Source organism: Lolium perenne, chromosome 3, assembly GCF_019359855.2.
Source record: "Lolium perenne isolate Kyuss_39 chromosome 3, Kyuss_2.0, whole genome shotgun sequence".
NCBI lineage: Eukaryota > Viridiplantae > Streptophyta > Magnoliopsida > Poales > Poaceae > Lolium > Lolium perenne.
In genome coordinates, this window is record NC_067246.2 from 251,968,852 (window position 1) to 251,982,257 (window position 13,406).

The window sequence follows — 13,406 nt, forward strand, 5'->3', positions numbered from 1 at the left end:
CACCTTTATTGAATATCATGTGAGTTGCTATGCATGTTCGTCTTGTCTGAAGTAAGGGTGACTTATCATGATTAAATGGTTTGAGTATGCATATTGTTAGAGAAGAACATTGGGCCGCCAACCAAAGCCATGTATCATGGTGGAAGTTTCAGCTTGGACATTAATCCTCAATCTCTTATGAGAATATTATCTGTTGTTGAATGCTTAAGCATTAAAAAGAGGAGTCCATTATCTGTTTTCTATGTTGTCCCGGTATGGATGTCCTCAAGTTGAGATCTATCAAAACTGAGAAATCAAATGCGATCTATCTCCTTGGACCTTTGTACAGGTGGCATAGAGGTACCCCTTTGTGACACTTGGTTGAAACATATGTAATGCAATGATAATCCATGGAAATCCGAGCTAATTAGGACAAGGTGCAGGCACTATTGGTATTCGATGCATGAGGCTTGCAACTTATAGGATGTTTTATGCATAACATGTGAATTATTACTACCGTTGACAAAATTGTTTCCATGTTTTCGAAATAAAAAGCTCTAGCACATGAGTAATCCATGCTTCCCTCTGTGAAGGGCCTTTCTTTTACTTTATGTTGAATCAGTTTACCTACTTCTTTCTATCTTAGAAGCAAACACTTGTGTCAACTGTGTGCACTGATTCTTACATGTTTACTTATTGCACTTGTTATATTGCTTTATGTTGACAACTATCCATGAGATATACATGTTACAAGTTGAAAGCAATTGCTGAAACTTAATCATCCTTTGTGTTGCTTCAAAACCTTCTATTAAGAATCTATTGCTTTATGAGTTAACTCTTATGCAAGACTTATTGATGCTTGTCTTGAAAGTACTATTCATGAAAAGTATTTGCTATATGATTCAGTTGTTTAGTCATTATCTTTATAATTTCTTTGAATCACTTCATTCACTTCATATGCTTTACAATAGTATTGAGCAAGATTATGATAGTAGCATGTCACTTCAGAAATTATCCTTGTTATCGTTTACCTACTCGAGGGCGAGTAGGAACTAAGCTTGGGGATGCTTGATACGTCTCAAACGTATCTATAATTTCTTATGTTCCATGCTAGTTATATGACAATACTCACATGTTTTATATACACTTTACATCATTTTGATGCATTTTCCGGCACTAACCTTTTTTAACAAGATGCCGAAGCGCCAGTTCCTGTTTTCTGCTGTTTTTGGTTTCAGAAATCCTACACAGGAAATATTCTCGGAATTGGACGAAACAAAAGCCCACGGTCTTATTTTCCACGGAGCCTTCCAGAAGTCCGAAGAGGAGACGAAGAGGGGACGCGAGGCGGCCACACACTAGGGGGGCGCGGCCCCACCCCTGGGCGCGCCGCCCTATGGGGTGGGCCCCTCGGGCGTCCCCTGACGCTGCCCCTTCTCCTATATATTCTCTCTGTCGCGAAAACCCTAGCACCGAGAGCCACGATACGAGAAAAGTTACTGTGACGCCACCGCCGCCAATCCCATCTCGGGGGATTCAGGAGATCGCCTCCGGCACCCTGCCGGAGAGGGGAATCATCACCGGAGGGCTCTACATCATCATGCCCGCCTCCGGATTGATGCGTGAGTAGTTCATCCTTGGACTATGGGTCCATAGCAGTAGCTAGATGGTTGTCTTCTTCTCTTGTGCTATCATGTTTAGATCTTGTGAGCTGCCTATCATCATCAAGATCATCTTTTTGTAATGCTACATGTTGCATTTGTTGGGATCCGATGAATATGGAATACTATGTCAAGTTGATTAATTGATCTATCATATATGTGTTGTTTATGTTCTTGCATGCTCTCCGTTGCTAGTAGAGGCTCTGGCCAAGTTGATACTTGTAACTCCAAGAGGGAGTATTTATGCTCGATAGTGGGTTCATGCCTCCATTGAATCTGGGACAGTGACAGAAAGTTCTAAGGTTATGGATGTGTTGTTGCCACTAGGGATAAAACATCGATGCTTTGTCTAAGGACATTTGTGTTGATTACATTACGCACAGTACTTAATGCAATTGTCTGTTGTTTGCAACTTAATACTGGAAGGGGTGCGGATGCTAACCCGAAGGTGGACTTTTTAGGCATAGATGCATGCTGGATAGCGGTCTATGTTCTTTGTCGTAATGCCCTAAGTAAATCTCATAGTAGTCATCATGATATGTATGTGCATTCACTACTAGGAAAAGGCCTAGCCGTAAGTTTGACATCAGTGACGCACCATGATGGCCGTGCGCCACTACTACTTAGCAGTGGCGCACCACAAAACGGTGGGCCACTGATAGAAAGATAGCAGTGGCGCACTGCTTTTCTAGTGCGCCACAACTAAAGGTCAGCCAGATCCCACCCCTCCCTCAAATTTAGCAGTGGCGCACCCCTTAGAGGTGCGCCATTGCTATCTCAAGTAGCAATGGCGCACTACTAAGGGGTGCGCCACTGTGCTGCAAGTAGCAATGGCGCATTATACTTGGTGCGCCACCGCGCCGCATGCCTCCCTCACCACGTCCCGACACGCACCAGGCCACCACGCACCACCCAGACCGCACAGCACAAATGCCCCATGTGCCCACCACCGACAGCCAACTTCTTCTCCCCACCGCACCCTCTTCTTTTTTTCCCCACCACACCCTCTTCTTTCTCTCCCCACCGCCACGACGGCACTTCGCCGCTGCCGCTCGGCATGGACAGGAGCCCGCCCCCGCCAAATTAATCAATCCATCGCCCGCCTCGCCGCCGCACCGCCCATCGCCTCCTCCCCGCGCCCCACATCGACGCAGATCAAACGCCCCCCATCTCATCGAAACCCTAGGCGGCGGCGCCCCATGGAGGACTTCGCGCGCGTGGTTGAGGACGGGCTCAAGCTGTCGAAGCGGCTGGTGCTGCCGGGCGGGCTGCCCCCGCGCGCCCGCCCGCGGGGATGGTGCGGGGCCCCGACGCGCCGCTGCTGCCCGCGGCGCCCATGGCCTACGCGGTGGTCGCCGACCCCGGCACCGTCGACACCTGTCCGTACATGTCCGGCGCCGCCCTTCTCCCACTCGCGCGGCGGCCAAGCTCGACCGGTGTGCGCAGGTTGCGGCCGCGCTCCCCACGAGCAGGTCCGGATCGAGGCGCTTGTCGAGGTAGTGGAGGAAGCGCTCGGCCGGACCCCTCCTCTCCGCCTCCTCTTCCCGGCCACGAGCGCGGTTGACCAGCACGAGGAGGACCAGTCCGCCTCCTCTTCCCGCCACCGCGGCCCGGCGGCGCCTCTTCATCAACGACGGCGCGCGGGCCAAATCGAGGACCACCGCGTCGGCAGACGGCGCACCGCGCGGCCGACGACGGCGCGGGACCGCGGGGCCACTTCACCTCCATCAGCGGCCGTCGACGCCGTCCCTGTAGAGCAGGGACTTGATTGCTTTTTTGTTTTTCTTTTAGGGATTTAGTTGCAAAGTTAGATACTGGTTGTAATTTTGGTTGTGTAATAATAAATGTTGAATATTTTTTGTTTTCTTCCCCCGATAGAAATGAGACAGGATGAGCTGTACGAGCCAGTGTTTTTTTTTGTTTTTTTCTCATACTAGTAGTGGCGCACCTTTTAGGACCCTAGTGGCGCACCACTAGCTTTGTATCTGTGGCGCACGTTGATGCTATATGTGGTGCGCCACTACTATGTGCCATACCAATGGCGCACTAATGATGCGCCACTGCTAAAAGTTAGCAGTGGCGTGATATTAGTGGCGCACCACTAGTGCGCCACTGATAGCCAAAAGTGGTGCGCCACTGATAAGTTGTTTTCTAGTAGTGATTGTTATGCCCTCTCTATTTGTCAATTGCCCAACTGTAATTTATTCACCCAACATGCTATTTATCTTATTGGAGAGACACCACTAGTGAACTGTGGACCCCGGTCCATTCTTTTACATCTGAAATACAACCTACTGCAATCTCTGTTCTCTGTTGTTCTTCGCAAACAAACATCATTCTCCACACCATACGTTTAATCCGTTGTTTACAGCAAGCCGGTGAGATTGACAACCTCACTGTTAAGTTGGGGCAAAGTATTGTGATTGTGTTGTGCAGGTTCCACGTTGGCGCCGGAATCCCTGGTGTTGCGCCGCACTACACTCCTCCACCAACAACCTTCACGTGGCCTTCATCTCCTACTGGTTCGATAACCTTGGTTTCTTTCTGAGGGAAAACTTACTGCTGTGCGCATCACACCTTCCTCTTGGGGTTCCCAACGGACGTGTGCATCACGCGCCATCACTTCCGCATCCCAGGATCGGCGCCGAAGGATTTTGGCGCTACCGTTAAAAGGCGCGATGTTGTACTCCTGGGAGTCAAGATACTCCTCGCGGATGTACAGCCATTTCCAGTGCCACCCTTGGACGAAGTCGGGGAATTTGACGTCAAAATAATCAACGTCAGGACGGACACAGATAACAACGCCACCTATATAATAAGCGATGTTGTGGGAGCTATTGCGGCGGATGCAGAAAATATGTTTCCACAAGGCCCAATTTGGATGGGTCCCGAGGAAACACTCACAGAGGGTGATAAAGATAGATACGTGGAGGATCGAATTGGGGGTCAGCTGATGCAGCTGTAGCCCGTAAACAAAAAGTAATCCACGAAGGAATTCATGGATAGGAGGGGAAAGACCGCGGATGAGATGGTCAACGAAAGTTACCCGATATTCAATGGGGGCGTAGGGAAGCTTTCCTCGCTGGGAAAGATCAGCGATTCTTCTTTCTTCGTCAACCCGAGCTTCTTCAGCAGGTTGATGTCTTGGTTTGAGATCTTAGATCTCTCCCATTCAGAGATCTCCAGGTTCTCCGTCGCCATACTAGTCTCTGGGCTGGTGTGCTTCGTGAGCTTCGACCGCGGCGGCATCAACGTGAGCACTGGAAATATGGAGGATGAGGGAGAGCGCAGGAGCTTTTCAGCAGCAATGGCGGATTTTGGGAAAGAGAGAAAGCAGGAGCGCGGCGCGGCGAAGAGGATAACAGGAGGAAGGAGAAGGTTATTTATAGTGGGCTACCGTTGGATGGTGAAAGAATGGGCTTGATGCCCTGCACGTGTTTCCATGTGTAAAAAAGTCTTTTTACTGTGATGGAACTGGACAGACGCTACAACGCGCGAGCCAGAAAAAACGGAGGACGTGTGTCCCCCACTTGCGTAACGTGTCAAAAGTCACGGAGTTTCGGGTCCACAGGTGAGTGACAGGACAGAATTCGCGTCTTCCCGGTACAGCGGTCGTGGCTGTCGTTAGCACTGATGTCATTCTAAAGGAAACTTTGACTGCGGTGCTATGAGGATTGGTGACAGAGAAGGATTAATGATAATTTTGGGAGCCTTTGATCAAATACAAGTTTTTGTTCAAATGCCCGGGGGCTACTTTTTATAGAGGTTTGGTCAAGGACTAGATTCAGAAAGATAAACGTTCGTCTACAACCGTTATCAACAACAACGTTACTGAAAGAGAACTTCATGTAGTTTCATCAAGAATGTCGACACGGAAGTTTCGAGTATTGCAACAAAGAAAAGGCGAGAGCCTATGATCAAATACAAGTATTTGTTCATATGCTCGGGGGCTACTCTTATCAGAAGTATTATTTATCCTTCTGATAAGAGGATGGCGCGGATGATAAAATATAGAGTTATTCAACAGTAAAGCAAGTTGAGCCTACAACCAAGTATAAATACTCAACTGTAGTCTCGGGGGCTACTCCCATCGGGAGTGCTGGTCGCGCACCCAATAAATATGGGAGAGTTCGAAAAGATGACAATATAGCGACAAAGATGCTAAAAAGGTGAGTCTACAACCAAGTACAAGCACTTGGCTGTAGCCTCGGCTCCCATCGGGAACACTGTTCGCGTGCCCGATGAAATTAAAGAAGGCATGGTGAGCATATTTTGAGTTATACAAATAACTCTTCATATACTCCCATCGGGAGGACAAAATAAAAATATACAAGTCATCCGTTGACTCGAATAAATGTGTTATTCCAGCAGCCGAAAAAGGTACTCGACAATATATTCTCAGAGCGCCTCAGTCGCGAATTAATCTCTGAATGCCTCAAAACTTTGCGAAGGTAAGTCCCCAGGATCTGTCCTGCGCGGCGTGGCACCGCCTCTGACGGCGCTTTGCTACTTTTTCCGTATCAGCAGATACGAAAAAATCCTAACGGACGCATTAGGTACCCGATAAAACATGACTGGAATTCGGCATCTGGTAAGACCTTAAGCGGCACATGTCGAATTACGCCAATATCCCGAGATCATGTCCAGGGACGTGATCTTGAAGTAGGTTTTTGCGGATTGCCACAAGACCAGTTAACTGGTACCTGATCCGTCAGATGAACCAGCCCCAATTACCGTTATCCCTGTACAATATACGACTATTTTATAAAAATTATTTGTTGAGTCGAAGAAGTTATATGATAATTGTAAAGATGGAGATTTTTCCTAATTCTTCGATTCAAGCAAAATCTCGGGGGCTACTGATATAGGCATCCCCAATGGGCCTGTCGAAGATGGTACCCGGGGTTTACTGAAGGCCCACGACCCAAAGTTTATGAAGCCCAGAAGCCCAGTCGAGAGATAGTTTTGGAAAGATAGAGTTGTATTAGGAATATTAATTTGTAACTATTACGGGACGAACTCAAAGAGTCTCCCGGACTTTGTAACTTGTACATCACGAAACCCTCGACTCCGCCTCCTATATAAGGGGGATTCGAGGGACAAAGAGAGGATCGATTTCATTATCAACATAACCCTAATTTCATAGCAGTCGAGTACTTTTCCGGCTGAACCTTCGAGATCTACTTGCCCTTTACTTCCCTGAAAACCCTAGTCTACAATCTGTAGGCATTGACAAGTCGATACCTTGTCAGTCACTGAAGCTTATCCTACTTTGTTTTAACATTTAAGTCCAATCAATGTTTAAGAAGGTCGGACTTAAAATGGAGATTAATCGCCTATCGGCCGATTAATCCATTTTACTCTCTCACTCATTTATCGGCTTATTTTATTAAAAAAAATCCTAAATTTTGGCACTAAATTTTCTATGATATGCTATGTAAAAATAATATTGAACCATTGAATAGAAGTATTACCTTGACCCCTTGCATTTGAATTAACAAAAACTGAAAAATTTGAGCTAATGCGCAGTTCTACAAGATTGTAGGACGGAAATATCAACTACTAGACGAAATTTTAACAAAATTTCAGCGAAAATCGGCCAAAATATCGGTGATTGGACTGAAAATCCTCTGAAATATCGGCACTGCAATAAATCAACCGATATGCCAAAATCTTATCGGTTACCATCCGATTCACGATAAGTCGGTATCTCGGCCGATTTTGCAAACATTGAGTCCAATGCACTCTCTCTACAATCTATTTTTATTGCTCAATTTCTATGTTTCTTTCAAGTGACTATATATAAAAATATTGTGTTCCGATATCTAGCAGGAATCCATAATATCTGAATGATGAACCCCCCCCCCCCCCCCCCACATATTTAGGTTGAGTGAATTCCTTTTTTTTTTACTCTAGTTTGCCATTTTTACATTAATTGTCATATTTCACAAGTTGTTATTCTAGTTAGCACCTTTGGAAAAAAGTTATTAGGGAGGCCACTGGGTACACCGGTGTGCTTGGTCCTGGTTTTTCTTGCCTTATGTTGATTGTTTCCTTTTTTTGAAAAAAGAAGATGCATATAGGGCTTATTAACTTATTGCAAAGTGCCAGTGTTGTTACACCGTATTACAGTCATGGATACCACATGTTGATACATGTACATGTATCAATCATCTAAAGAAAGCTACTACCATGGAGAGGCGGTGCATCAACAACATATTCTGTTATCAAAACGCTAGCTCCATCCGGTTGAATAAATTTTGTGCTACTATTTTCAAACGGCTGCACTGGAGAAAAGACCACATATGGATCCAATGTGTGTTATGCCACTTCCTATACGGAGAAAAACCGTACCCATGACATGCTACTTGTACATGACTCCCAGGGCATCTTAGAATGGGTAAAAGTGGGTAACATTCTACCAAATGAGGTAATTAGGATCGAAATGCTAAATGGGATAGTTAGCCTAAAAATGACATAATGTAGGTAAATATTGGAATTCGCTCTCCTAAGTTTTCTTATACTTAGAGCATCTCCACTCGTCTCCCTGACGAGGCCCCCGAACGACGTTTTTTTCCATCCGGACGGCGAAATTCGGCCCAGTCGCGCCCCCGGTTCCTCGTTTTCGTCCGGATTTGGCCCTTCATCCATCCGGCGAGCCCACGCCATCCCCGGTCCCCCGGGGATCTATCGGGGACTCCGGACGAGTGAAAAGCGGGGAAGGGCCCGATCTGTCGGCGACTCGACACACGAACCCCACCGCCACCTCGCTCAAAATCTCCCCCACCCCTCGTATCTCTCTCGCCGCCGGCACCACCCCGCCGGCTTGTTGCCCAGATTCCGCCGGCCCTCCTTCTCCACCTGCCTATATTCCGCCGTGTTTCGACGAAGGCCTATCTGGCTGCTCCTATGCCGGCCTGTTTTCCGACTTTGGCCTACTCCTCGTCGCTCGCGGCTCGGGTTGCCTCGACCACGCTCGTTAGGTGTTCGTCCATTTGCCTCGCCGTCCATGGACTCGGACGAAGAGGAGGAGCAGATGTTCGTCGAGCTTATGCGAGAAGAGATGGCAGCCGCCACCCAAGACCAGGAGCACATGATGATCATCGGTTGCTTGTCAAGCATGTACGCCGGACTGGCAACTGGTCGACGTGGTGGGTCGGCACCAGGTCGCCGGAAGTGCAAGCCGAGAGAACGAATGGAGGGCTACTGCATGTTGTACGCCGACTACTTCGCCGACAATCCATTGCACGGTGAGAGTGTTTTCCGGCGTCGTTTCAGGATGAGCAGAAAGCTATTTCTGCAAATTGTGTATGTCATCCGAGACTTTGACCCCTACTTCAGATGCAAGGCGGATTGCACTGGTTTGGTTGGATTTTCGTCACTGCAGAAGTGCACAGTGGCTATGAGGATGCTGGCGTATGGAGCTCCCGGTGATGGTGCAGATGACTATCTTCGGATGGCGGAGTCCGCCGCCCTTAATTGTTTCTACCGGTTCTACAGAGCCATCATAGCAGTGTTCGGGGACTTTTACTTGAGATCACCCACTGTCGAAGACACTCAGAGGATCCTTGCAACAAATGAAGCTAGGGGTTTTCCAGGGATGCTTGGAAGCATTGACTGCATGCATTGGAAATGGAAGAACTGTCCGTTTGCGTGGCAGGGAATGTACAAGGGTCACAAAAGCGGCTGCACTGTGATACTTGAAACAGTGACTACCCATGATCTCTGGATTTGGCACTCTTTTTTTGGTATGTCTGGATCCAACAATGACATCAACGTCCTAAACTGCTCCCCGATCTTTTCCAAGCTTGTTGAGGGTCATGCTCCCCCGGTGAACTATGTGATAAATGGTCGGCACTACAACAAAGGATACTACCTTGCAGACGGTATCTATCCAAAGTGGGCAACATTTGTGAAGACTATCTCGAAACCTAACACCCCCAAACTTTGCGAGTTTGTGAAGAAACAAGAAGCTTGCCGAAAAGACGTCGAGCGTGCATTTGGTGTCCTCCAGCAGAGATTTGCTGTCGTCCGGTTCCCCGCTATGACTTGGTCCAAAGATCAGATGTGGGAGGTGATGAACTGATGTGTGTGCCTACATAATATGATTATTGAAAATGAGCGAAAACATCCGGTTCCTCTGGCTGAGCAACAAGCACCATATGAGAGAGAGGGACCTCTTGCACAGCCTAATCACCAGGTGCCGACATCATGGGCCGTCTTCATTGCTATGCGCCAGGAGATCCGAGACTCTACAATGCATCAACAGCTGCAAGATGATCTGGTGGAGCACATATGGACGCTCCGAGGCAACGCCAACGCCGACGCCAACTAGTCTATCTTTATTTATTTGTTTCAAAACTTGTGAAATTGTGTGCTTCATTTGTTTCAGCACTTGTTAAACATTGTACTGATTTTCGCCGAATTTGTTTCAGCAATTTTCTGAATCTTGTTCACCGAACTTGTTAAATTTTATGTCGAATTTGATTGAAATATGTCAAATGCCCCAAGTTGGGGGTGTCCTGCCGGGGGGACGGCTGGAACTTCGGCGCTCCCCAGGCCTAATTTTCCTCCAATCCGGACGAAACTTTCGCCGGATTTGGGCGTGGGGAGCGCCAACGAGTGGAGATGCTCTTAGGATGCAAGAAACTCTTAATTTCAGCGCCCTACCTACGAATTAGAAGGTGATGATCCACTTTTTTTTATTAAGCTAAACAAAGTAAAGAAGATGCATGCCAAAGGGATGGCCCAAGAAAGATCAGATCTCCTTTTTGTCACTACTTGTTTTTAGCTTTTCAAGTTGTTGCTTTATGATGATGCTTTGATTCCTTGTTTTCTTTCCCCTTTCACTTTTCAGTTGAAGTAGGGAACTATTCAAACAGACAATGGAAAAAAAATATACATTATTGATCATGGTGGATACAGCATAGTACATGTCTATCCACATGTTTATGCACCGTGGCAGTTTATTCAGCACAAAACCTTTCCAGCAACAGTTCTCAAACGTGGCCTACACAGAAGTATATACTTCTTCACAGGCTAGATTAATCCTTTGCTCCTCAAGCAGTCCACCGTGTCCCTAACAGTTTTCTCAAATGGAGTGAAGCGAACGCCCAAATCAATCAATTTCTGGGAGCCAACCTTGGACCTCACGACCCAGACTTGTTTGTCCTCCTTGATCCTGATGGGAAGGGGAGAGATTAGCAAAACAAGAACACTTCATTTGAATGCCTGGTGGAGAGTTGATTGATGTTGTCAATACCTGTGAAGCGGGAATTCAGGGTAAAGATTGGCAAGTTTATCGATGAAATCGACGAGACGCTCAGTGGACTCCAGGCACAAGTGGCGTCCCTGCGCCGATGGGTTCTCGTAGAGCACAAGGAGAGACTGTGCCACATCTCTAACATCAACGCAGCCAATGTAGTAGGGTTCCATGTCAAGCTTCTGGCCTGGATACAGTACGTAGTTTACACTTTGCACTCTCAGAAACTATAAATAAGCTTGTCTGTGTTGCAACTTGCAACTCAACAGACGATGAAGTGCAGAATTGCTATAGAGCTGCAAAACCCTGAACGTTGCAAACGACCGACCTCCCAGGAGCTGCATCAGCAGACGTTGACTAGGAGTGGCTGCTGGGGTCAAGGTTGGGCCCAGCACCAACGATGGATTCAGCACCACCAGCGGCAACCCTTCCTCTCCGGCGAAGTCCCATGCAGCCTTCTCCGCCAGCGTTTTAGATACGTTGTACCAAAGCTGCACTCGGAACAGAGGAATTCAGAATAAGTGCTTATCTTCAGAACTACTGTCAGTACTGCGTAAACAGGATCCTTCGAGTGTTGGCATCATCTATCTACCTCAAGTTTCTTGAGGATCTCAACGTCGGCCCAGGAGTCGTCATCGATGACCTTGTCGGCAGGCCAGTCAGGATTCGGCACCATGGCAGTCTGCGAAGACACCAGCACAACACGATTGACGCCGCAGTCTTTCGCGGCACGGAGGACGTTGCGCGTGCCCTCAACCGCTGGCTGCAGCAGCTCCTTCTGTGCCACCACCAGAATCAGTTAGCTTATATAGTACTACCTATATTCAGGCTGTGCCATGGAAATATAAAGTTTTCAAGTGTCAAAGATCGAATTGCCTCGGGATCTTGTGCGGGCTGCAGGATCACAGGGCTGGCCAGGTGGAAGACGCCGTGGGCGCCCTCGACCGCCGGCCTGATGGAAGCAGGGTCGAGGAGGTCCATCTGGAACAGCCGGAGCCGTGTGTCCGCGCCGTCCAGAGCTTGCAGGTGCTTCGTCTCCCCCTCGTCCTCTGCAAGAGCAACAAGTTAAAAAAACACTCGAAATCGATTCGGTCCGTGACCGTGAAGATGGCCTGGAGAGGGGATCATGTTACGGATGTTCTTGACGGTGGCATGGACGGTGTAACCGCGGTCGAGGAGGAGGCGGACGAGCCAGGAGCCGATGAAGCCGCTGCCGCCAGTCACGCATACGAGCCCGCCAAGGGCACAGCCGCTGTCTCCCTCTACCGCCGGCGCCGTCGCGCCATCTCGCCGGTGCTCGGTACGATCCGCCTGTCCACCGCTCTTGACACAAACAAAAGGCCAACACGGTACTCTCTGAATGCCTGCTAGTCCGTGACCGACGAAGCGGAATCAACTTGAAAGGAAACGAGAGCGGTTTGGAGCATTGCGCGAGTAGAGGCGTGGCGCCGCTTCAAACAATAGCTGAAGATACAATACAGGTGTCGGCTTGAGCGCCAACGAACTGCTGGAAAATTTATCTTCATTATCCCGATGCACAATTCACAGCCCGGGTCGATGATCGACCATTATGTTATTTCAGGTTGTCTCGATCATGTACGATGCAAGGACACATCATTTGGCCAGTAGCCCTGTAGAGTATGCACGGCAATTTCATCCGGTTATTTCGGACCGCGACATGTACGCTGCAAGGACAGCACTAGTCAGAGCGACAGATTCACCCTGACGCGCACACCCAGGACAGGCATAACCGCACGACGAAGCTTCAAAGGCCATGAACGCATAGGAAAGCTGGCTAATCTTTTCAGATCACGCTATTCCGTATCTGATTTTGATCGGTGACCATATTACAATTGCTGTACCACGCCCTAACTATGACTCTAAACACTTAACCAAGCATGCAGTAAGTAAAAAAAATCAGGTAAACGTTAACTTGAGGCAAAAGTAGGACAGGAAGGACCGTTGTGTCCGGACTTTCTGGAATATTATAACTTACCAAAAAAAATTGAGGAAATATTACTTGGGCTTACCATCGATTCCCTAGACTTGGGCTTTACCAAGCACTTTTTGGGAGCCTAGAGGTAAGGCTTTTATTGTTGTTTGCACTAATGTTATTTTGAGCTTGTTGCATACGTTGCAATCATCTAAGCTTGTAAGTCTCTTTTATCTTTGAGTTTTGCATTTTAGTTTACTATATCAATTTTGCATCTACCATTACCCTATACAAAAACATCACCATAAAAATCTGAAAAAACATAAATAAGTTCTGATATGCTAAGATTATCGATGATTCATGACTTATGCACATTAAAAGCTTGAATATCTCTTTTGGCACTAATGCTTTGAATAAAATAAATTAATTTGAAAGTGCCATGGAAAGCACTAATGCTTTGCAAGACGAAGATAATAAAAACATAAGCTTGGGATGGCCATGCCCCCCCCCCCCCCCCCCCCCTCCCCCCTCCCAAAAAGAAGAGGAGAATATAAAAAGGAAATGAAGGTCT

General features: G+C 47.6%; 1 protein-coding gene across 1 annotated transcript; it reads right to left on the reverse strand.

Moving 5' to 3' along the window:
- Positions 1 to 10,526: 10,526 nt before the first annotated feature.
- On the reverse strand, positions 10,527 to 12,294 carry LOC127340096 (phenylacetaldehyde reductase; the record flags this gene model as incomplete). The annotated part of the gene is made up of 6 exons (XM_051365875.1): positions 10,527 to 10,821; positions 10,903 to 11,089; positions 11,231 to 11,393; positions 11,495 to 11,680; positions 11,779 to 11,951; positions 12,036 to 12,294. Coding segments are annotated over 6 exons (1,110 nt in total), but the record flags the coding sequence as incomplete, so codon positions are not given.
- Positions 12,295 to 13,406: the final 1,112 nt, after the last annotated feature.